General features: G+C 46.2%; 1 protein-coding gene across 2 annotated transcripts in view; it reads right to left on the bottom strand.

The window, feature by feature from the left end:
* The window catches only part of TBX5 (T-box transcription factor 5), an 89,048-nt gene that overhangs the window by 24,940 nt on the left and 40,029 nt on the right, over positions 1-24,079 (bottom strand). For both annotated transcript variants that reach the window (XM_084820298.1, XM_084820299.1), the window contains exons 5-6: positions 20,839-20,991; positions 13,902-13,993 (exon numbers count right to left, since the gene is read on the bottom strand). In XM_084820298.1, coding sequence (XP_084676424.1) covers positions 13,902-13,993; positions 20,839-20,991 — 245 coding nt within the window. The remainder of the gene's footprint in view (positions 1-13,901; positions 13,994-20,838; positions 20,992-24,079) is intronic.

Raw genomic sequence — 24,079 nt, 5'->3', positions numbered from 1 at the left:
TGCTCTATGTTGGACTCGATGTTCTTCTAGGCCCCTTCCAACCCTACTATTCTATGATTCTATGCTGCCTCCGCTATCAGAGGCAGTATGCTTCTGTACACCACTTGCTGGGCAACATGGGCGGGAAGGTGCTATTCATGCCCTGCTTGTGGGTTTCCCATCGGGTTGGCCACTGTGTGAACAGAATGCTGGACTGGATGGACCCTTAGTCTGACCCAGCAGGGCTCTTCTGATGTTCTTATGCTACTTCATTTCATTCCCCCTCCTACCTGGCTTTCCATTCTCCCGAACATTCAGTCAGTATTCCGTGGCTTCTGAGCATGCTCGGTACCCATCGGGCTGTTACCCTCATCCCACTTCTCAGGGCATCTTTCCCCAACCAGTGGCCCTCCAGATGTTTTGGTCTACAACTCCCAGCATTCTTGACCATTGGCCATGCTGGCTGGGTCATGCTGAGAGTTGTAGGTCTTCTTCTGTCTAAAAATACAGAGGATTGCACCCTTAGTGTATGTTATTCCCTAAAGTTTTGTGGAGTTTTCAGAAGTTCTACAAAAGGGCTCCCCCAAGACTGCTGACACCCCCCCTTCCTCTTCTACATGGGTGGTGCCATTTTTGCTACAGGATGATTGACACTCACACCAAAACTTTGGAAATTATTTCTTAATATGGACTGAAACATTTAGCTGACTTGTTGGTTAGCTTCATGGATTAAAGCTTTTGGATTGACTCCAAAAGTGTCCCCAATTAATTAGCTAGCAGTTTTGCTGCTATTTTGTATTACATATTTGTATTACATACAAATTCTTCTTTAAAATGTGTGGATGGCAGCACCACCCTGGAAGAGGCATCCCTCTTCTTTTGCACACAAGAGGGAATGCTTCTTCTAAGATGGCATCTGCCATGACATGTACATAAGAGGGGTTCCCAGTGTTACTGCTTGGGAGCACACTTACTACTCCCACCCATTGGGCCCGTCCACCTCCTAGAGAAAGGTTCCTCCTACTTTTGGCACAGCTCTGAATATAGCAGAGGTTCCCGTATCGAAAGGCAGCGAAGTGACAGCTAGATAACCATTTACCATCCCACAAGAGAAGGGAGGGGCCATAGCTCAGTGAAAGAGCACCTGCTTTGCATGCAGGAGGTCCCAGGTTTGATCCCCGGCATCTCCAGGTAGGGCTGAAAAAACTCGTGCCTGAAACCCTGGAGAGCCAGTCAGTGCCGAAAATACTGGGCTGGATGGACCAAGGGCCTGAGTCAGCATAAAGCAGCTTCCTATGTTCTTAAGCAGCAGATAGGCCATAATACTGGTAAATTGTGTATGATTATTCTGGGGCGGGGGGGGGATCATACGGTTTCCAGCTGTGCTGTCAAAGGCCTGAGAATGGCTATCATCTCTCAAAACATCGCTTAAAGAAAAAGGAAATGCCCTGGACCTAATATATATATATATATATATATATATATATACACACACACACACACACACACACACAAGCATGCACACACATGCGTGCACACACACACACACAGATAGAGCATTTATACCAATTAGAAACATGTGGTGTTTGGTGTCTTCAGAAAGACAATGCCATTCCTGCTCAGAACCACGGGCATCGTTTACACATTGTGTACTCCAGAATCTAATGGTCGCATTTATGTCAGGAACGAGTTGGAGTCAGAGTTGGCCACCTGTTCATAATTGGGTTTTGTTTTTGTTTTTATTGTTTCCCCAAACTGCATATAGTCTGCACTTAGGAGCGTGACTCATTATACATTGGACAGAGCGAGTTTCTCCTTCTGCTTCTTTTTTGCGAAGACAGAATCATAGGACTACGTAAATTCCAGTCAATCTTGCTTTGAATTCATTAAAGAGAGAAGGGGGAAATTAAAAAGGCTTAGCTGATTAAGCATATGTGTTTCAATTGAATAATTTAGTAGTTTGATCACTGATTGTGTCCTCCAGTGGAGGCTGATGGCTCTGATGTCAGTGGGGCAGTGGATCAGCTCTGGGTTTCAGTCAGAACCAATCAGAACCCTAAAAGAGCTATCCAAGGTGCTGAGCCCATTTGAGAGATAGAGTTGGATAGGACCTTTGGAGTTCTAAATGGTTCTGACTGAAATCCAGAGCGGATTTACCACCCCACTCACATTGAAGCGACCAGCCTCCACTGGTGTCCTTTTAGCTACCCCATCACCAGCAGATGAACCGCATGTCATCTGACCCATGGGAGGACAAGCCCCACCCCGAAGTGACAGTTACATCCTCACACCCGGGGCGGGGGGACTATTTGCCCAGGGTTCTAAATTTTTAATGTAGAATTTTATTGTTTTAAACTGTTTTTATTATTGTACGTCACCCAGAGTGGCTGGGTGACCAGCCAGATGGGCAATTAATAAAATACATACATACATACATACATACACCACAATCCTAGCAAGTAAATCATCCATGGTGGCAGCAACACTAGAGAGATGGTGGAAGTCTTGAACACTGCATCTCCAGTGGAGAGCCGGCGTGGTGCAGTGGTGAGAGTGCTGGACTGGGAGTCGGGAGATCCGGGTTCTAGTCCCCACTCAGCCATGAAGCTCCCTGGGTGACTTTGGGCCAGTCGCTGACTCTCAGCCTGACCTACCTCACAGGGTTGTTGTGAGGATAAAATTGAGAGAAGGGAGACCATGTAAACTGCCTTGGGTTCCTTGCCAGAGGGGGAAAAAAAGGCAGGATATAAATATAATCCTCCTCCTCCTTTGATTTAGCTGCCCAACCACTGAAACAAGCAAATCCTTTTGCACTGAATTGTGTCGTCTTCTGTGAGCCACCTCAGGGAGCATCTAGATCAACAGACAGGGTATGAATCTTTAAAATAAATAAATAGATAGATCTGCATGTGGGCAGGGGCCAATTGCATGAGGCTTTCCAGTGCAATCCTAGCCTGGATCAGCGTACCTCGAAGAATCACAGAATTTTAGAATCAAAAGGTTCCGTAGAGATCATCCAGTCCAACCCACTCTCAGTGCAGGAATCTTGCAAGTTCCACATCTGGAACAGATGGTTGTCTATTTCCTGCTTCATTACCTCCAGCAAAGGAGAATCTACCACCTCCCTAGGCAGTGTCTACTACTGTCGAACTGCTCTTACCATTGGAACGTTTCTCACAATCGGATTTCTGCCCTTTGCACCTGCCCATGTGATGTGGGCTTTTCTAGAAAATTTTGAAATGGAAAATTTTATGGGAAAATGTTGTATTCAAATTAGGGTAAATTTCTCCAAAACAAATTACCCTATGCAAAATAGGGTAATTTGCACTGGGACATTTTCTGTTTGCATCAGAAAATTTTCGGATGCCTTGGTGCAATCTAATTTAGCAGGCCCGTTTTACATATATTTAGTAAACAACAAAGCTAATAATAATAACAACAACACACAAGAAACCTTTTGTTAATATTTTGTCCCAATACACAAGTATTACATCTGAAATGTTTGAGGGAAGAAATTCAAAACACAGTTCAAAGCTAGACAAGTTTACTCATAGGTAAGTGCCATTACATTCAATGAGACTTACTCCCAAGTAAGTGTATATAGGATTGCAATCTTAAAGTGATTTTAGGGAGCAATCCCATGCATGTTTAAACAGAAAAAAACCATTCCCTATCCAGCACGGCTGGCTGGCGAATGCTGGGAGTTGTAGGACTTCTTTCTGTTTAAACATGTATGGGATTGCGCCCTTAAATGTTATGATATGTGGAATTGTTTTATTGGAATACCCATAAAAATTTAAAGATGTACATCCCTCACATTGTTTACATTTAAGGGAAAACCCAAAGAAATAAACAAAACAAAGAAAAACAATGCACACACACAAAAAGATTGACACACTAATAAATTTTAGCAAAGCAAAGAACTGTTCATGACATTCTGAGAACTGCTCTTCTACAACTTTTGAAACTGCCAAGCCTACGTAATTCCGTATTTGCAATTGTCAACCATATGTTGTTACTAATGAATTTATGAGATGGAAAAGTTTCTGCAGGGGAAAAAAAGCCAAAAATGTGCACTAGAACATGTTCAGGAACATTTTCCATTTGGGGCCTCCTTAGAGGTCCTGCTTTGCAACCTGCCACTGTTGGGGATATGGCATGGCTGACTAAAGCCCCATAAAGACACTTCCTCCATGTGTTCAGTTCAGAGCACATGTGGAATGGACAGTGGAACCCCATAGCCTGGCCCCACTCCAACATCCTTCTGCTCCACAGACCTCTATACACTGACCCAGTTCACACATAACAACAAACCATGGTTTGTTTAATTAACCATGGTTTGTTGAATTGTGGGTTGTCGCTATGTGCGAACCCGGAACTATGGGTTAACTATGGGTTGTTGACCATGAACAACCCATGAAGAGAACCCATGGTTTGTTGTTCAGTTGTGAACTGTGGGTTGTTTAAACCATGGGTTGTCATTATGCGTGAACCCAGAATTATGGGTTGTTCATGGGTTGTTTTGCCAGGCTACAGAGGTGCAAGAGTGATCAAAAACCCCAGCCTCTTTACATGCAAGTACTGCAGTGCAACATAGGGATGTACAGGTTTTGTAAAATCCATTCCATCTGCATTTCGCAGATTATTAGGTGCTTTTGTTCCATTGTCCACTTATTGGTGTAATCAGATTTTTTCCAATTTCCCAAATATGTGCAAATTTGGACTTGCAAAATTGCACAAATCCCCCCAAAATGTGCATTTTCACACTTGAGCCTATGGGGGAAATGAACATTCTCAGCCGGTGTTCTTTTTATTTTACATATTTTACATATTTTTCTACAACTAAATTTGCTTAAGAGTCCAGAAAACAAAAAAAAACAAAAAACAAAACAAAACAAAAATGGTCTGCAAATCTAGGGATGTACAAAAGTCCCTTACCTGAACCCAAAAGTTGATTCGTGGGGGGGGGAGGCGCTCCGTCCCTCCCCCCAAAATTCTGGCCAGGGGGGAGGCGCCCCGTCCCTCCCGCCGCGAATCCTGTCCTGCCAGGACGCAAATGGCGGCAGCCATAGCCGCTGCTGTTTGCGTCCCTGCAATCAGCCGTGATAGGCTACGTAAATGTTTATGTATCCTATCACAGCTGAGTGAAAAAAAACAACAACCGTGCATTTCTTATTTGCGTTTCTTATTTTGGTACGTGTAGTCTACGTAAAAATTTATGTAGACTACGGCGAAAATAAGGGGAACGCAAATAGCGTTCCCCTTATTTTCACTGTAGTCTACGTAAATGTTTACGCAGACTACACATGCCAAAATAAGGCATTTGCGTACTCACGGTTTTTTGTGTTTTTTTTTTCACTCAGCCATGATAGGCTATGTAAACATTTACGTAGCCTATCACGGTGTTTTTTAAAAATCTAGCCGTGATAGGCTACGTAAATCTTATGTAGCCTATCACGTTTTGTTTTTTTTTACTTGGAAATGGCGGTGGCGGCAGCCGGTTGGAAGACCGGCCGCTGCCGCCGCCACACCACCGCTGCACCACCACGGAGCTGCCGCCGCCAGGGACATTTGCGCAAGGTAAGTCCCGTCCCGGGGGTGGCAGGGGGGTGGCAGACCATTTCTCCACCAATTTCGGGGGGCCAAATGCGCTGGCATTTGGCCTCCCTGAGATTCGTGGAGAAATTATCTGACATCCCTATGCAAATCCGTGGAATTTGCGTGACTCAGGAAAAGTGGGTCCTCTGCAGAATCCACAGTCAGAGTCATATAAATCCAAACTCATTTGATTCCACTGTGGATTTCTCCAACATCCCTAGTGCTGCAAGGGCAGTTGGCATCCAGGGAGGGAGTGGGCAAAGGAGGAGGGAGGCAAGCAACCCAGGGACTGAGAAAACAAAACATGGTTTGTTTGATCATCTGTCAGACAAACCCTGGGTAGGGCAACAAACCATGGTTTAAATAAACCATGGATTTGCGTCACATGTGAAGCAGTCTATTAGATGGGAGGTCTGAAGGGAAGGCTATGCTCATTGACATGAATGTGCACAGGCTTCTGCTTCAGATCTTTCCCAAATGTGTGGAAGGGAGGGGAGCCTGTAGAGACATTCGAATTGGGGGTGGAGCCAATGCACGTAGCCCTGTGTTCCCCTTCCACGTGTTCTTTGAACACTTCACGGGAATCTCTGAAGGGGGGAAATGGTATTTTCAATGGTGGCACCAGGATTGTGGGATGAGATCACTCCCTGTGTTAATATGGGCTGTGCGGGAGGAGCGTTCTAAAGTCTGCCTGCCTGCCTGCCTGCCTGCCTTCCTTCCTTCCTTCCTTCCTTCCTTCCTTGTTTTAAAGGCTGCTAGAGGGGCTTACAATGATTCCTCATATGACAGTCCCCGTCCTCAGGCTTACAATCTAAAATATATAACATAAGGAAAATGAATTGTGAGAAAGGAGGAAAAAAACAAAAAAACGTTTTTAATATGTGTCTGGGAAATACATTGACTGACTCAGGGGGTTGGGGGGATGCCACCATAACTGTGGTCATGGGTAGGGGGAGGTATGGCATTGCGGGATCAACAGGTCAGCTGAGAAGAAGAAGGGAGAGATACCTTACAGCTATCCCCTCTTCTGGTTCTTCCCCCAACCAGATGGTTCCTGATGGCCTTGCCAGCTTGCCCTTGGGTCTGGTGCTGCTGCTGCTGCTGAATGCCAGCATGGTCCAAAATAAAATCTCCCTCATCCATGATTTGATTGTGGATGAAGGGGCTGACCTGGTATGTATGGGATACGCAGAAGGAGCCTCCTTGAAGATTGTTGTACAATTGGGCGTACCTTGGTAACGGTGCATTGCGCCAGCTAATCCTTCTACCACCTGATCGAACTGCAGCTTGGCGGTGTGGTGGTGGCTACATTTTGGCGGAGCAGAGTTTGGTCTGGACACGACACGACAATGACCTGGTATGTATTACTGAGACCTGGGTGCGGGAACTGGGAGGGGTTACTCTCTCCCAGCTGTGCCCTCCTGGGTACTCCATGCAGCTCCAGCACCAACTTGAGGGCTGGGTAGGGAGGGTGGCCATGGTCTATAGGAATTCAATCTCCTTCTCTAGGCTTCCTGCTCATTCGAGTGTGGATCTTGAGTATCTGTACCTTGTGCTGGGTACCGACAGATTAGGGATCCTGTGGTGTACCGCCCACCCCACTGCCCATCAGACTCCCTGCCTGAGCTGATGGAGGTGGTCTTGGACTTGGTGTTGAGGACTCCTAAGGATGATGGTTCTGGAGGATCTCAACTTCCATGCTGAAGTCGCTGTACCTGGGGTGGCTCAGGACTTCATGGCCATCATGGCAACCATGGGGCTGTCCCAACATGTCATCAGCCCAACACATGTAGAAGGACACACACTAGATCTGGTTTTCTGTATTTTAAATCTCTGCATTGCTGCTAGGTTTTATTCTGGTTGTATTGTTATATTGTGGTTTTAAGCTTCTGTATTTTATATTGTTTTATGTAGCACTCTGAGGCTTTAATTTTCGTGAACTGCACAGAGAGCTCTGGCTATTAGGAGTTATAGAAGTAAGTAAGTAAGTAAATAACAAACTCAGATGCTAATTCTTAATTACAAGATGACACCATCAAAACACATGCCCCTCCTGGGAGCACATGGATTTGCTGCTGCTGCAGGTAGCTTACAGTTCAAAAGCCAGCCTCAGTGGGCCTCCAAGCAACAGCTATGGGGATGGATTGGTTCTTGACCCCTGCAGAGCTCAGAAGTCAGCAATACGTCAAATCTGACCAGTCACTTACACTACGAACATTTCAACAAACCATTCTGCCCAACCCTGCACAAAAGGGCAGAAATAGAGGCAGGCATTTACCACCGATTACCTAATTAGGAAGTTCTGGGACAAGTCCCAGAAAATAGGGAGTATCCCTTGGTAAATCAGGACCACTGGAGTCTACAACTACTGATGAAGACATCACACTCATCTCCAGGACAAGGAGTTCTGTGGAAATGTAAGATCAAGGCACAACTTTGTCTCACCCAAACCACGAGAGTGGAATTATTGCTGTGACAACTGAACAAATTATTTGTAAAATTGAACAAGGCCCATGATGGGGAAAAATTAGCCGAAGCGGGAAGAGCTAAAATCAAAATGCTGCTTCTGCATTCACCACAAATGTTGTTGAGGCCATGTTGTCCAACAGGCATGGAAAACAGTGAAACAGCTTCCAGTCAGAGACACCAAACATCTGATGTATCCTGAAGCCTGCCAGAATGTCAGCTTTGGTGACCTGCCAAGTGGAGAAAGCTCAGAAATGGAATCCATTCTCTCTTTAAGAGTTTCCACGGCTGTTCCCAGAAGAAACTGAAATCAGAGTGAGGAAAGATGTGAAGAGATGGGGGATTATTTCCCTTGCTTTCCACACACACACGTGCACACACGTCTGGGTGTGTGTATGGGAATTGTTGTAAACTGCCCAGAGAGCTTTGGCTATGGGTCAGTATAGAAATGAATAAATAATACTAATACTATGGGAATGTGTGAAAATTACAGAATAAAATGGCAAAGTAGGAGCATAGAATCATAGAATCATAGAACAGTAGGGTTGGACGGGGCCTATAAGACCATTGAGTCCAGCCCCCGTGCTCAATGCAGGAATCCAAGTCAGAGCATCCCTAACAGATGGCTGTCCAGCCTCATCTTGAAAGGGGTATAGTGTTGAAATGCAGATGCTCATCACAACAGCCCCCATCGTCACAGCCCCAAAGACAGACCAAAACACAAGCAGCTGTGTTGATCCTAGGGATGTTAGAGAAATCCACAACAGAAACAAATGAGTTTGGATTTTTATGAATCCGACCCATGGATTATGCAGCAGGCCGGCTTTCCCCCCATCGGGCAGATTCCACAGACTTGTAAACCGTTTTTCTAACCATCAGGAATTTTGTGCAAATTTCATCATATGAAAATACACAATTAGAAAAAATGCCCCAAAATGTGCACTTCCCCCATAGGCTAAAGTGTGAAATGCGCATGGGGGGGTTGTGCATTTGGGGGGAATTTGTGCATTTTTGCCCATGCAAATTTGTGCAAATTTGGAAACTGCAAAAAATCCGATTCTGTCGACAGGGAGACAACAACAACAGAACGAAAGGCGCCTGACAACCCACAAAACACAGACAGAACTGATTTTACACAAGCTGTACATCCCTAATTTATCCATATCAATGAACCCATTCTAGCAGTTTTCATCTCCACTAGGAGCAGGTCTTTGGTGTCTCATAAGAGTCTCATAAGAATCTAATGAGTCTTAATTACCCATTCAAGAACCAAGATGTCCCAAAGTATTTTGCAAAACAACAGGGAACAGTATTTGTTGCTGAGAAAATTCCTCCCCCCCCCCACCTTCCAGCTACTGTGAGGATCTCAGCTGAGCTCAGAGGGAACAGGGAAGTCTGAGCAGGGGTGGTAGATGATGTCAGCATACCTACTAATAAAGAAGTGATGATGCTGTGTCCCTGTAATCCCTATTTCCACCACACCATGAGTGTGAGCATAAAATGGTAAGGTATGAAAAGCAAATCAAAATTCAAGGCCAAAGTAATGCAAACACTACACTCAGAAAAATGTGGGGGTGCGTGTAACCCATATAAAATTATGCAGATGTGTAGGATTTCTCTAATTTTGCATTAATGGTTCTGGTTTTGTTTGTTCTCAGAAAAGAGCTACACAGGGCACTGAAGCCCTACCTTGCAACCAGAAAAGATTTATTCACTCAGCCTTTTTGCCCCAGACATTTCAGCAAGTATCGCTCACATATTTCAAAGCCTATCCTTCTGTTCATAAGGACTAGAAACTACAGATGGCTCAACCAGCCTATTTCCAGTCCTTGTCACTTTCACATGTATTCGCAGACAAATCTGGTCAACCCCATTTCAGCTGAATTTGCTATTAAGAAGTTTGCATTTATGAAAATAAATAAATGGGTCAGTATTCAGCCGTGTCTTTCCTCAAACACGAACAGTGCTAGCAGAGCTCCACTGAATCCATTGCACAAGCAGTTGCCCATTACTCTTGCACAACTGGTTGCACAAGCGGAATGCACAACCATTGTACAGCGGGTTTCACAAGAGCTATGTGCAACTGGTTGCACAACCCCAATTGCGCAAATGTCAACTTTAGTGGGATTCTTCTCTTGTGCATAGTTCAGAACCTAGTTTCCACTAGCGCCACTACATCATTTGCACTAATGGAATGACAGAGTTGGTTACTGCCGATGCTTTTTAAAATACACTTTCTCTCCGAATATGCATTTCTCAATGTATTTTGATACAGTTTTGAGAGGGGCCAAGAACTATGCTGGAATATTTGGGAACTGTGAAAGATAGTAGATAACCAAGTTCCAATCCATACCTTGGTCCAAAAGGTATGGATGGGGTGAATTTGCATTGGGATATGTAGAGATTTCTTTCTTAAAGCAACTGTACTAGAAACAGGCTCTTTTTCCTAATTCAAAAGCTGAGGTTGTCAGGTGCTGGACTATGCATAACCAACACCACATCCTGCACTCTTTTGATTCACTCATGTAATACTCTGCCATTCACATGGCCAGAAAGAAGAGGAGAAGAGTATAATTTAGGGATACAGGAGATTTATGTCATGGCATCTCTGCACACACTGCTTCCAAAAGGAATTTTCAGAAGCAAAGCCCTCTCATATCCCAAACCAGGAGCTCTCTTTCAAACACAAGAGATGCTTCGTACATGAGGAACAGCTGTTGTGCATATGGATATTCTAGAGCAAGGGTAGATAGATTTCAGGCTTCTCTGATCTACTTGATGTTTTGTTTTGTTTTTTAGTTTTTTCTATCTATCTATCTATCTATCTATCTATCTATCTATCTATCTAACTAAGAACATAAGAATAGCTGTGTTGGATCAGACCAAAGGCCTATCTAGTCATATTCTGTTCCCATCGTGGACTTCCAGATACCTGTGGGAAGCCGACATGCAGGACATAAGTTTAATGACACGGGAGAACCTATCATGCTCAGTTTCCCTCAGGTTCTCATTTTTCCATTGCTAAGTTGGTTCCATCCTGATTGTGCATCAGATAGTGATTTTTTCCCCCCAGCTGCATGAACGTTTGTATACACATTCAAGAGCGTCATTTCAAACTCTGCATTTTTGGACGTGTTTTCCAACTGTATGCATTTTTGCACACACTTTTGCAAATGTAGGCATCTTTTCTCACTGAATAAAGTGTCTGTGCACATGTTTGCCCATATACACATTTTGTGTGCATGGTTTAAATATATGCATTTGTATGCACATCTTTTTTGGGGGGGAAATGTATGCATTTTTGCACAGATCTTGTGATCCGAACTGCAACACAAACACTGGGAAATAATGGATTTGGGCAGCAAACTGCATTCTGGTTTAGGCTTAGGTTCAGGAAGTGCAAATTTGGTAAATTCACATTGAAATGTAAATAGAATTAATTCTGACTCATTCCTAGCAACAGTAGCAACCCAGTCATATTCACCAGCAACTGGCATTGAGATGCATACTGCCTTTGATACTGGAGGCAACATAAAGCCATCATGACCAGCAGGCATTGATTGTCTCATCCTTCATGCAAGAACCCCTAAGATCTACCAGACAGGTGCAAAAAGGCAGATACACTCATGTGAAGTTGTCAGTGTTATACACCTGGCCTCTGAGAAATTTGTACCAGGACTCATCCCTCTGTTGTTTCTCACTGGGTAGAGCTGGTGTTTGGTCTATGTCTTCTCACCTGCAACTCAAGGCTGCCATCAAGGGTAAGCATAGATGGGCACCTGCAGAAGACCCATAGCCTAGCAAGGGCCCTCTGACAAGAACCCCCTGGAGTTGCTCCTCCTCTTCACCATGGCAACCCACTTGTTCGCCTGCCTCTCACCCTGCCCAGACAACAGTGGTGCTGGGAAGGGGGAGCAGGGGATGCCACAGCCTGCTTGCTCACTGGCTCTCTTCCTGTCAAGCAAGCAAGTGAGAGCAAGGACGAGAAAGAGGATGAGGAGCAATGCAGCTGGTGACAATGGCGTTCAGAAGGCAGATTCACTGAGTGAGGGGTCCCATTGAGGGTGTCTTGCCCCAAACCTGGAGTCGGCACTGCTGTAGCCAAAACTGTCAATTCTTCCTTTGGCTCCTTTCACCCCTGCAAGGGCCATTACATGGGTGATGGGCTTTGGTTAATGGGGCTGAGTGACCTGCTCAGCTTGTAATCCACCCCTAGACCCTGCTCTCCAAGCAACACACAACAGACAGGTACCTTCACAACAGGGTTCTTTATTACTACAAGAGATGGGAAAACATGACATTCTGAGGAGCTGCATGGCACACTATCTCATCTCCCTCCCCCTGCCCCATAATCCCCATTGGTAACTGTTCTTAGAACCATCAGCTGGCCTAAATATGCATATGCTGAGAATGGAATGCATGGTAAAGTGCATGTAGTGTATGGGAAAACAAATTGGGACAAGAGCCCCCATATGGGCTCCCTGGATGGTCCTGATGATATACAGTAGGACATCTCCCAGATCCTATTGCCTGTAATAACTTGCTAGTCCCTGGGCCCACTAGGAAACCCGTAATAATAAATATAATGCATGACATTCTGTAAATTCTCCCACAAATCTTTTTTACATAAAACAAAAAGATGTTAACTCTGATAGATGCTTATGATTGAGTTTTAAGATATCCTAAGTGTCAATTTTACACATTTAAAGCCTGCATCCCATTTAGATCTTCTTTTTTTAAGAGACAATGCCCATTGAAACTAAGATATATCCTGTTTCTGTCTGTGGCATGTGGATTGTGCAATGACCATTATGATTAGCTCCTACTTGCCTCATTTTCTTCCCCACTAATCTTTTCCTTTGTAAAACCAAAGCGGGGGGGGGGGGGAGAGACCCAAACAAAACATCCTTAAAAAGAATAATGGAATGACACATACTGTGTTGTTCCACCATAAGTGGCCAGAAGTTTCCATAAGCAAGGCCTGATCATTATTACTGGGTACTTTTCTTCTTCCCATGCCAAAGAACACTCCCCACAGACTCCAGTTCTACTGAGCATCTACCAATGCTTCTAAGATTCAGGAAATCATTTAAGGACAACTCATGTGAAGTTGTTGAAGTGATGATAAGGGCAGTGATGCCATACAATATCTGCTATGACATCCTTAAGATTGCTGCGCTGTGTGCTGTGCATCTGTTTTTCTTTTTCTTTCATATATATCCCTCACTCCAAATAAAGGCTTGCTGGAGTTCATGACACCTCTTGCATGAAGCTTGACTATAAAATTCTTCTGTGTCAGTGCAATCAAATCCCAAGGATTTTCTGCTACTCTGTGTAGGCTTCTACATGTCATGAAATGTGACACTATGCAACAAAGTACACATACAAGGAAAATGCACAGGGGTGTTGCAGTGGTGTGTGCGATGCATGGGAGTTACAATCACAGACTATTTTGCAGCTTAGTCAACACCACCACCACCCCAAAATTCCTGCAGATGCCATGCACCACAGCCATGTGAAAGGTCACCACTTTAAAAAAGAAAAGAAAAGAAAAGAAAGAAAATCAAGTAAAAAAAACACTCCAAGGATGAAGATGGAGAAGTGGGCTTGTTAATGGCACAAACACGGGCCAATCAGCACTACACAACTGGTTCCTGCTGTAAAGTTCCAAGACCCATTTTCATGGAGTTCAACCCTGGAGAGGAAAAGGTATGTCTGTACACAATGCAGTAGCGATTCAACTACTCCAATTCATGTACCTTTAGGTACATTCAAGGTCTCAGAGTGTGAATACAAGGGCACAGCTCAAAGCCGACATCCATCTTTGTCTTGATACACAACATCTAGGAAGATTTTACCTTTGCATCCTTGACATTCTGTGCAGCTCCATATCATCACTACCTCTAAATCCTTTTGCAAAAGGGTTGTTCTCAATCTTGAGCTGGGTGATCTGAAAGGAGAAACCGGAAAAGGACAGTCAGAGCTTCATTTATTTTGGCTGCAAAACCATCAACCAACCAGCTGAAGAGATTTGCAAAATGGAAAGAAAGGATGTCTCTAAAAAATGAAGCTAAGCATGGCAGCATCACAAATGACAAACCACAGGGGGCTCGGTCAGTCTCTTGCTTTCACTACCACAGAGCAACCACTGGGATGGACCACAACTCAATAGGAGAACACATGTACAACATCAGAGATGTTGAACCTCTTTCAGTCTGAGAGCCAAATTCCATTCCGAAAAAGCTCTCGGGGCCACATTCCAATGGTAGGTGGAACTCAAAGCGAAAGGGGTGGGGCCAAAGGCAAAAAGTGGCAGGTCCAAAAATACCAGCATATTTTAGTTTAAAGCTCTTCCTGCTAGTCTTAAGAGAGACGTTTCAACTATTTAGATTGGGCAGGGGGGAACTGCACAAAAGCCGAGAAACTATCAAACTACCCACCCACCCCCACTAGAGATCCCTGGTAGGGCACTGGAAAGCTTTGCCCATGTCTGTGTTTTGCATGCTACTATCACGTTTCTTCGTCCTCTCTGTCCTCTCCCTCCCAGTCAACACATTCCAGGAAACAAGGCTTAGAGCTATACTACTTTATTAGTTAACAACCAGCTTCTTTACAAATGCAGATTCTAGGAAACTCTCAGACTGCATAGAACCAGCTAATCCACACAGCTACCAATATCAATAGAGGAGATGAAGTGGAAGTTAGAGAAGTTGGCAGCAGTCTGGGCAAGAACTTCTTGGCCAGACTTGCTTGGCAGGGATGCCCCTCCCTTAGGGTGCCCCCCCCATGCTGGCTTCCATAAGCAGCCAACCTGGTGGACCGCCTGAGCCCTGCCCCTCACTTTTCCCGCTTCATTCTGAGATGGACCCTAGCATCTCTCAAGTCATGCCCCTCACTCTCCTCCTCTTCTGAAACCTGGGTTCTCATGGTGGAGGAAAGTGGGGAGGGGATTCAGGCTAGGCTATCTATGTGTCAAGGTCTTGGGAAGAAAGTCTTGCTGTATCTGAGCTCACTTGGGAGGGTGCCTCCCCCTGTTCCCATTCTGAATCTGAATCTGAGCTGCCAGACATCTCCACATGCTCAGATTCATTCCTGACAGCTACTGTAATGTGCTTTGCATGGGTCTGCCCTTGAAAACTGTTCAGAAACGTCTGCTGGTTCAGAATGCTGCAGCCAGACTATTGAGCAGGGCTGGTTACAGGGAGCCAGGGGCATTGTTAGACTCTATTCTCCACAACCCCAAGTCTATACCCCAGTGTCCTACGTGTCTGTTAGTGCCAATATTTGAAGTCCCCCGACCCCTGCAAGCTTAAGAACATGAGAAGAGCCCTGCTGGAGCCCAAGGGTCCATCTAGTCCAGCATTCTGTTCACACAGTGGCTGACCAGCTGCCCATGGGAAACTCTCAAGCAGGACAGGAGTGCAGCAGCACCCTCCCACCCATGTTCCCCAGCAACTGGTGTACAGAGGCAAAGCTACTATGTACGGGGGAATTCCCAGGTGTGATCATAGTTGGGAGGTGAAGGTTAATCTTCCCCTCCCAGTTCCCCCCTCCACATGGCGATTAAGCTGGGGTGGGGGACTCTTCCAATGATGTTAATGGAAATGTTGGTCCCAGAATCTTTTAAGTGTCTAGCAATACCCCTGCAGGGAGCAAATGCCTCGCTTGTTTCAACAACTTCCCTGGCTACTGGTCTGTTTCCAGGCACAATTCACAGTGTTGGTTATGACCTATAAAGCCCTATCCAGCTTGGGACCAGGCTACATGAAAGACCGCCTTTGCCCATATGAGTTTGACGAGGTCTTAAGATCTTCGGGAGAGGCTCTTCTCTCAGTCCCACTGCCATTGGAAATGGAAACACATACTGTGGGAATGCCAGACGGGGCCTTCTCAGAGGCCGCTTCCAGTCTCTGGCTCTCTCTCTTGTGAGATGCTAGAACTTCCCCCTTCTGTCATCCTTCCACTGGCATCTATATATCCCTGTGTCAAGTTTCCCCTTATGACCTGGACCCCCTGAGGAACTCCTTAAGGATCTCTTGCCTCCTTTAGAGTCCCACCTTCCTCCTTCCAGTAACATGGGGTTTAGGCTGTAGATGTTGGGTGACTGACATGCGAGACATGGGGTTTAACCACAACAGTTGACTGGTAAATTAAAGCAAGCAATTCACAACTAAAAGTATTTAAAAGCTTCAAAACACAAGTTCCTTTAGGCTAGCTGTACTTAGACTTCTCCAGGTTGCTTCTTCCTGCTCCTTCTTCAGGCTCTGGTCTCCCCAACTCTGCTCTTACTCTTCTGGTATCTCTGACTCTCTCTTTGTAAACCCTCCTCCCAAAACCAAAAATACTGTTTCAAACCTGAAGAAACATAACTGGGGAAATGATACTGAATCTTAACCAGGGAAATGAAAGTGCTCCTCTCAGGGATCCCCCTCCCAAACACCACCACCACCACCAAACTCCAGGCCTCTAGTCCTTTTTCTTTTCCTTGCCTCGGTAGGCCTCAAACCTCCACAACCTGCATTTTGGGGGCACCTGCAGATCCAAAGCCCCTTCACTCTCCTAACAACGCACCACCACTACCACCAAGTGTGAAGCACTGTCATGATTCAGCACAGCTCTTCTTATGTTCATGTACCTCTGAACACATGCAGAGTAGGAATGTCACCATTTTTCTCCTGACAAGCAAAACAAAACAAAACAAAGGCAGTGGATCTCCTCCCAGTATGTCACAAGCAGAGAATGTTTTACCCATTGGATTTTTGCTTGTAAAGTTATAGGCACCAGGCCAGGAAAAAAAAAAAATGTTGGCAACCTTAAGGCAAATTGTTTTTCCTTATGTTCAGCAGTCCTGACTGATTTGGAATGAGGAGTAGATGCCTTCTTGCAATGCAAGTATAATTTGAAAAATGTACAAAATGCTTTCTAATAAGGCTGTTTGGGGCAGGAAGGCAGCTGACTGTTCGAGTTAGAATGCAAAGTGGTTCTGTGCCAGGGTTGACAACCGGCCATTATTTTCTTGGTTTGGACGGTAAAACCATCTACTGGCGGGTAACCAGAGTGGATTCTGAAAAGCTAATAAGCTTCAGAGAGGGACTGCCCAAGTAGTGTTTGCTATTGATCGCATTCTGAGATTCCCAGGGCTCTCCTTTTGATCTGGGAGGTCCCTCCACATAGGGATGTTAGAGAATTCTGCCATGGACTCCAGTGAGGCTGGATTCTTTCGAATCCGCCCCCCCCCCCGTCCATGGCGGAATGGAGCAATCCCCCCCCCGCCACCCCGTGAAACTCGCCTGGGATGGATGTTACCTGGCATCAGCCATCCAGTCCATCTGCTGCCCCTGGTCTGTGGCCACGGATGGCTGCCCCTGTCTGTGGCCGTCATTTCCCTCCCTGAGTTAGCTGTGATAGGCTATGTAAGTATTTACATAGCCTATCACGGCAAAGAGCAGGGATGCAAATGGCAGCCACTACGCCATTTGCGTTGCTGCTCTTAGCCGTGATAGGCTACGTAAATACTTACGTAGCCTATCACTGCTAACAGAGGGACGCAAATGATGGCCGCTTCAGCAGCCACCATTTTCGGCCGCAGCCTGGCAGTGGATGGAGGTCCAGCTGCGGGCAGCCCCGGCCGGTAGCTCTGCGGACTTGCCACAGAGCAGAGCTGGCCAGGGAGGATTCCAGGGAGAGGGACAGATCGCCTCCCCCCCACCGCGGAAGTCCTGGTCCAGAACCAGGTAAGGGATTTGTACATCCCTACCTCCACACTCTCCCTGGGGAGACATTTGGAATGGTCACTAACTTGAATTGTCACAGATTGTATGACCTGGTTCATACTGCATACTCAACCCAGGTTGAGTATGGGTTGTTGTTGAATCGTGGGGTGTTGCATTGTGTGAACCTAGCTGTGCTAACAAACCATGATTTGATAACCATGAACAACCCAGAATTCACAACCCAACAACAAGCCATTGGTTCTCTTCGGGGTCTGTTCATAGTTAAGAAACCATGGTTTGTTAGCATGGCTGCATTTACACAACACAACAACCCACAATTCAACAACAACCGGTACTCACCCCATATTCTGGGTTGTCATGTTGTGTAACCCCAGCCTACATTTTGCATTTCATTGCATTTGAAGCCATGGTTTACTATTTTACTTCTCCTTCTCTATACCCACATGCTTATAGATACCTACGAGGGTAGGGGTGAGGAACCTCAGGCCCAGGGGCAAATCTGGCTCTCCTGAAGTCTCCATGTGGCCTTCTGGGGTTGCCTAAATGGCCTCACTTGCCTTTTCCTGACCTCCAATCATTTGGCGATTTCCTGGCTTTTGTGCAGTTTCCCCCCAATTCTGAAAGGTTGAAATGCCTCTCTTAAGGCTCAGTTCCTGGGCAACAAGAGATTTAAACTAAAATATGCTCTTCTTTTTATGGGCCCCACTCACCATGTGACCCCTGAGAACTTCCCTCAACTGCAGTTCAGTGCTCAGGTTAAAATAGAGGCCTCTTTGGATCCTCTGGATTCAACTTCATTGGAGTCTTTCTTAATGGATCCAACAAAGTGGATTCTAGCTCACAAGAGCTTATGCCAGACTTTTCCAATGTGGTGCCCTCCAGATGTTTTAGACTACAACACCCAGATTTCCTGGCCATTAGCCATGTTGCCTGGGGGTGATGGGGGTTGTAGTCCAAAACATCTGGAAGGCACTAACAGAAGAAGAGCCCTGCTGGATCAGACAAAGGTCCATTTAGTCCAGCATTCTGTTCACACAGTGGCCAACCAGCTGCCCACAGGGAAACCCACAAGCAGGACATGAGGGCAAAAGCACCCTCCCACCCATATTCCCAGGCAACTGGTATACATATGCATACTGCCTCTGATACTTGAGGTAGCATACACTCATCAGAGGTAGCATATAGCCACTAGTCTTGATGACTATGTGCTACCTCCAGTACCAGAGGCAGTGAGCCTATGTTCACCTGTTGCTGGGAACATGGGTGGGAGGGTGCTGTTGCGCTCACATCCTGCTTGTGGGTTCCTGGGTGACAGCTGGTTGGCCACTGTGTGAACAGAATGCTGGACTAGGCAGACCCATAGTCTGATCCAGCAAGGCTGTTCTTATGTTCATCAGGACTAGTAGCCATTGATAGCCTTCTCCTCCAGGAACTTGTCTAACCCCCTTTTAAAGCCCTCCCAATTGGTGGCCATCACTACATCTTGTGGTAGCGAGTTCCATAGTTTAACTCTGCTGTGTGAAGAAGTCCTTCCTTTCATCTATCCTGAATCTCCCACCCATCAGCTTCATGGGATGACCCCACTGGGTTCTAGTATTATGAGAGAGGGAGAAAGATGTCTCCCTATCCACATTCCCCACACCATCCATAATTTCATACACCTCTGTCATGTCTCTCCTTGCTCACCTTTTCTCCAAGTTAAACAATCCCAGTTGTTGTAAACTTCCCTCTTAGGAGAGTTGCTCCAGCCCCTTGATAATTTTAGTTGTTGTTTTCTGCACTAAGCTGGGGAAATCTGGCTTATGCCATAATGAACCCATTTGTCTTTAAGGTGCCCTGGGACCCTTCCTTGTTTTGGCTGTAGCAGACAAACACTCCTACTTATCTTGAAAATGTTTGGCATTATTAAGAAGCAATCCTTTACCCAGCTACCTGGGATGGGAGTAAGTCCCACTGAATGTAATGACTTACTCCTGAGTAGGCCACATATTGGATTACACTGTAAAGATGTAATTTCATACACCGGACTTCCCCACCCTGGTGTCCTCCAGATGTTTTGGCCTGCAACCTCCATCAGCGCCAACTGGCCACGAGTGGGGCTGATGGGAAATGTAGTCCAAGACACCTGGAGGGGAAGGCTGCTATATATGTTTGCCTAGGAGTACATCCCATTGAACTGAACTGGGCTTCCTTCTGATGCTGGGGCATATGGAAGGGCTGTGGCTCAGTCATAGATCATCTGCTTTGCGTGCAGCAGGTCCTGGGTTCGATCCCCGCCATCTCCAGGTAGGTCTGGAAACTTCTTGCAGGAAACCCTCGAGAGTGTCGAGCATACTAGGCTAGATGAACGGAGGGTCTGGCTCAGTATGGGGCAGAGTCCTGTGTTTTGGACAGACATGTATAGGATTGCAGTGTTAAACTGCAATCCTGCGCACACATACTTGGCTTTAAGTCCTACTGAACCCAGAAGGGCTTACTCCTGAGTATGCATGCATCAGTTTGCATCGTCAGACACTTTGGGTTTGGTTGACAGGTAAGACTGGGTGACTGATCCTAGGGCACCCAGACATCTTCATTACTAAAAGGGGATTTGTGGCTGTGCCGCCCTGGTCCCCTGGTCTGCCACTCTGATCACTAGACCACGCTGTCTCTACAACGTGATGATTATGGTCATGATGTTTCCCCTAACTTCCCTCGTTGTGTCAAATTGCTGTGGGGGGAAAGAGGTCTCTACTTTGGGATTCCCAACATCCCCCCGCCCCCCCCCCACACACCCCTGAGAAATTGTAGAAGTCAATTTCAAACGCTTGTCCGTCTCCAGGGGAAAAAAGGGGGGGGATCTTCTCATCTCTCCGCCCCCACCCCCACCCCCACCCCACACAGCCGATGTCTGCTGTGTGTCCCATCCCATCCCATCTCCAAAAGTCAGACCCAGCAAGAGCGGGGCGGGCGCCGCAGCCTTCTCGTCGCCTGGCCGGCGCTCTCTGCCCCGGCCATGCTCCAATCAGGGAGAAAGGGTTTTGTTTTGTTTCGTTTCTTCCCCGGCCCGGCCGCCGTTTACCTTGTGATTCTGGTAGGAGGTCACCGCGATAAAAGCCGTCTCCGGAAAGACGTGGGTGCAGAAGGCCGTGTTTTTGGAGCCAAAGCCGTTGTTCTCGTCCGCTTTGACGATATGGAGTCTGGGCTGGTATTTGTGCATGGAGTTGAGAATGATCTGGAAGGGAGGAAAGCGGGGAGGCGTCAGACACAGCGCGGGTGACAACCGCCCCCGTCGGGGGAGCAAGGAGCCTTGCACGCAACCAGTTCAATTATTTCTGTATTAAGTATTATTACATTTGCATCCTGCCTCCCCCCCCCCCCGTGAGAACCCAAGGCGGCTTACACGGCCCTCCTCCTCTCCATTTTATCCTCACACCAACCCTGTGAAGGAGGTTAGCTTGAGAGCCAGGGATGGGCCCAAAGGCACCCAGTGAGATTCGTAGGTGAGTGGGGACTAGAACCCAGATCTCTGGAGTCCTAGTCCAACACTCGAAGAACTACATCTCCCTCGTTCTTCGGAGTTCAAAGGTGTGTGTGTGTGCTTGCTAAACCAGCCACCTCCTGAAGATTTTCTAGAACAAAGTGGCCTATATTTAAAGCTATGCAACAACACACACTTCTGAGGGATTAGACCCCCCCCCACACACACACACATTGAACACAGTAGGACTTACTTCTGAGTAAATGTGCATAGGAATGCACTGCATGTCATGTCATTTATTTCATTTCTTTACCTCCCAATAGCCAAAGCTCTTTGGACAGATCACAGAAATCACAACCCCAAAATACAGCATCATAAAAACAATATAAAAAACAGTTTAAATCAAGTTAAAAAAAACCAAACAGAATAAGATACCTGGAGCCCATAAAATAATCACCATTAAAAGCCCCATCATATGCCGTCAAACGCTTGGAAGTAAAGGGAAGTCTTAACCGGACATCCAAAAGATGGCAATGCTGATGCCAAGTGGACTTCATTGGAAGGCACATTTCGGGGGGGGGGGGGGCTACCATCAAGACGTCCCTCTCCCTGGCTGTAAGCACAAATGTATTCATGAGGGAGTAAAGCTGCAAGCCTGTACACACACTCCCCAATGTGAATCAGTCTCATTGAACACAGTGGGACTTACTTCTGAGTAAACCTTCATAGGATTCTGCTTGAAGCCCTCTGGAACTGAATGGGGCTCACTTCCAAAGGCACATGCTTAGGAGGCATATTTTGCACAGCTGCAAACCTATGCATGCCTGCCTGCTCAGGAGTAAGCCCCATGGAATTCCAAGGAATCAACTTCTGTGTCATATTTGCAACTTTTTGGTAGGTCCCAATCAAGGTTTCACCAGTCTGTACCTTTGAAGTTTGTTTCTGCATAGGCTGGGAGACTGTATGCCTCTCCCAACTCCCCCACCTGCCCTCCTGTGCCTCTTACTAAGGAAAAACAATCATCGGGTGATGTGAAGGGAGGTGCTACGGACCCCAGTGCTGAATTTCTTTCATGTGCTGAATGGCAGATGGCCATTCCCTCTCCCCCAGCCTCCGATCCCAAAATGGAATTCAGGCAGCAACTTTAATAAAATAATCTAATGCTGCAGTTGCATACACACTTACCTGAGAGTAAGCCTCATTGAATTCAGTGACTGTATATGATGGTAGTGTTAGTTAACAGCCAAAGAGAACAGATGGGTCTTCAAAACCTATTTGAAGGCTGGCACTGATGGGGCCAATCACACATCCCTTTGGGAGGAAATTCCGTACCCTACGGGCCACCACTAAAAAGCCCTGTCTCTGGTTCCTGCCAGCCTAACCTATCTGAATGGTGGACTAATGACTAGGGCCTCTGAGGCCAAGTGACCCATGTGTCTCAATTAAATTTCATTTGCAAGAGGCCAGAGCACTCCTCTTTCCTGCCCATAATTTGGTTCGTTGTCATGGGGGATAGTGTCATACAAAGTCCATTGTAAGTAACTAATCTGCGGATATGGGTTGCAAAGTCCCTGATAAGACTGAGGTTTATGAAAGGTTGCTATGATGGACTGTGTCAGATCAACTGCATTTGATCCTGCAAGACAATGTTTATGTTTTTTACACTGTGAGCAATGAGACAGCCCCCTCCCACAGTATCAAGGATGGAAGGCAGATTTTGCCTTCATCTCCATTGTTGTTCAGTCGTTCAGTCGTGTCCGACTCTTCGTGACCCCATGGACCATAGCACGCCAGGCCTTCCTGTCCTGCGCTCTCTCCCGGAGTGTGCTCAAGTTCATATTCATTGCATCGGTGATGCTATCTAGCCATCTCATCCTCTGCCGTCCCCTTCTCCTTTTGCCTTCAGTCTTTCCCAGCATCAGGGTCTTTTCCAGAGAGTTTTCTCTTCGCATTAGGTGGCCAAAATATTTGAGCTTCAGCTTCAGTATCTGTCCTTCCAATGAGCACTTAGGGTTGATTTCCTTTAGTATGGACAGATTGGACCTCCTTGCAGTCCAGGGGACCCATAAGAGTCTTCTCCAGCACCACAGTTCGAAAGCATCAATTCTTCGGCGCTCAGCCTTCCTTATAGTCCAGCTCTCACAGCCATACATTACTACTGGGAAAACCATAGCTTTGATTAGACGGACCTTTGTCGGCAAGGTGATGTCTCTGCTTCTTACTATGCTGTCTAGGTTGGCCATAGCTTTCCTCCCAAGGAGCAAGCATCTTTTAATTTCATGGCTACAGTCACCGTCTGCGGTGATCTTGGAGCCCAAGAAAGTAAAATCTGTCACTGCTTCCATTTCTTCCCCTTCTATTTGCCAGGAAGTGATGGGGCCAGATGCCATGATCTTAGTTTTTTTAAGGTTGAGTTTCAAACCAGCTTTTGCACTCTCCTCTTTCACCCTCAACAAGAGGCTCTTGAGATCCTCTTCGCTTTCTGCCATTAGGGTGGTATCGTCTGCATATCGGAGGTTGTTGATAATTCTCCCAGCAATCTTAATTCCGACCTGTGATTCATCCAACCCGGCATTTCTCATGATGTACTCTGCATATAAGTTAAATAAGCAGGGTGACAATATGCAGCCTTGTCGTACTCCTTTCCCAGTTTTGAACCAATCGGTTGTTCCATGTCTGGTTCTTACTGTTGCTTCTTGACCCTCGTACAGGTTTCTCAGGAGACAGGTAAGGTGGTCTGGTACTCCCATCACTTTAAGAATTTGCCACAGTTTGTTGTGATCCACACAATCAAAGGCTTTAGCGTAGTCAATGAAGCAGAAATAGACGTTTTTCTGGAATT

This window comes from Heloderma suspectum, chromosome 13 (genome assembly GCF_057233095.1).
Source record: "Heloderma suspectum isolate Gila_16-S chromosome 13, 16-S_ref, whole genome shotgun sequence".
In the NCBI taxonomy this organism is placed as follows: domain Eukaryota; kingdom Metazoa; phylum Chordata; class Lepidosauria; order Squamata; family Helodermatidae; genus Heloderma; species Heloderma suspectum.
The sequence above is the reverse complement of the archived record's forward strand: the minus strand, read 5'-3'. Positions and strand labels throughout refer to the sequence as shown.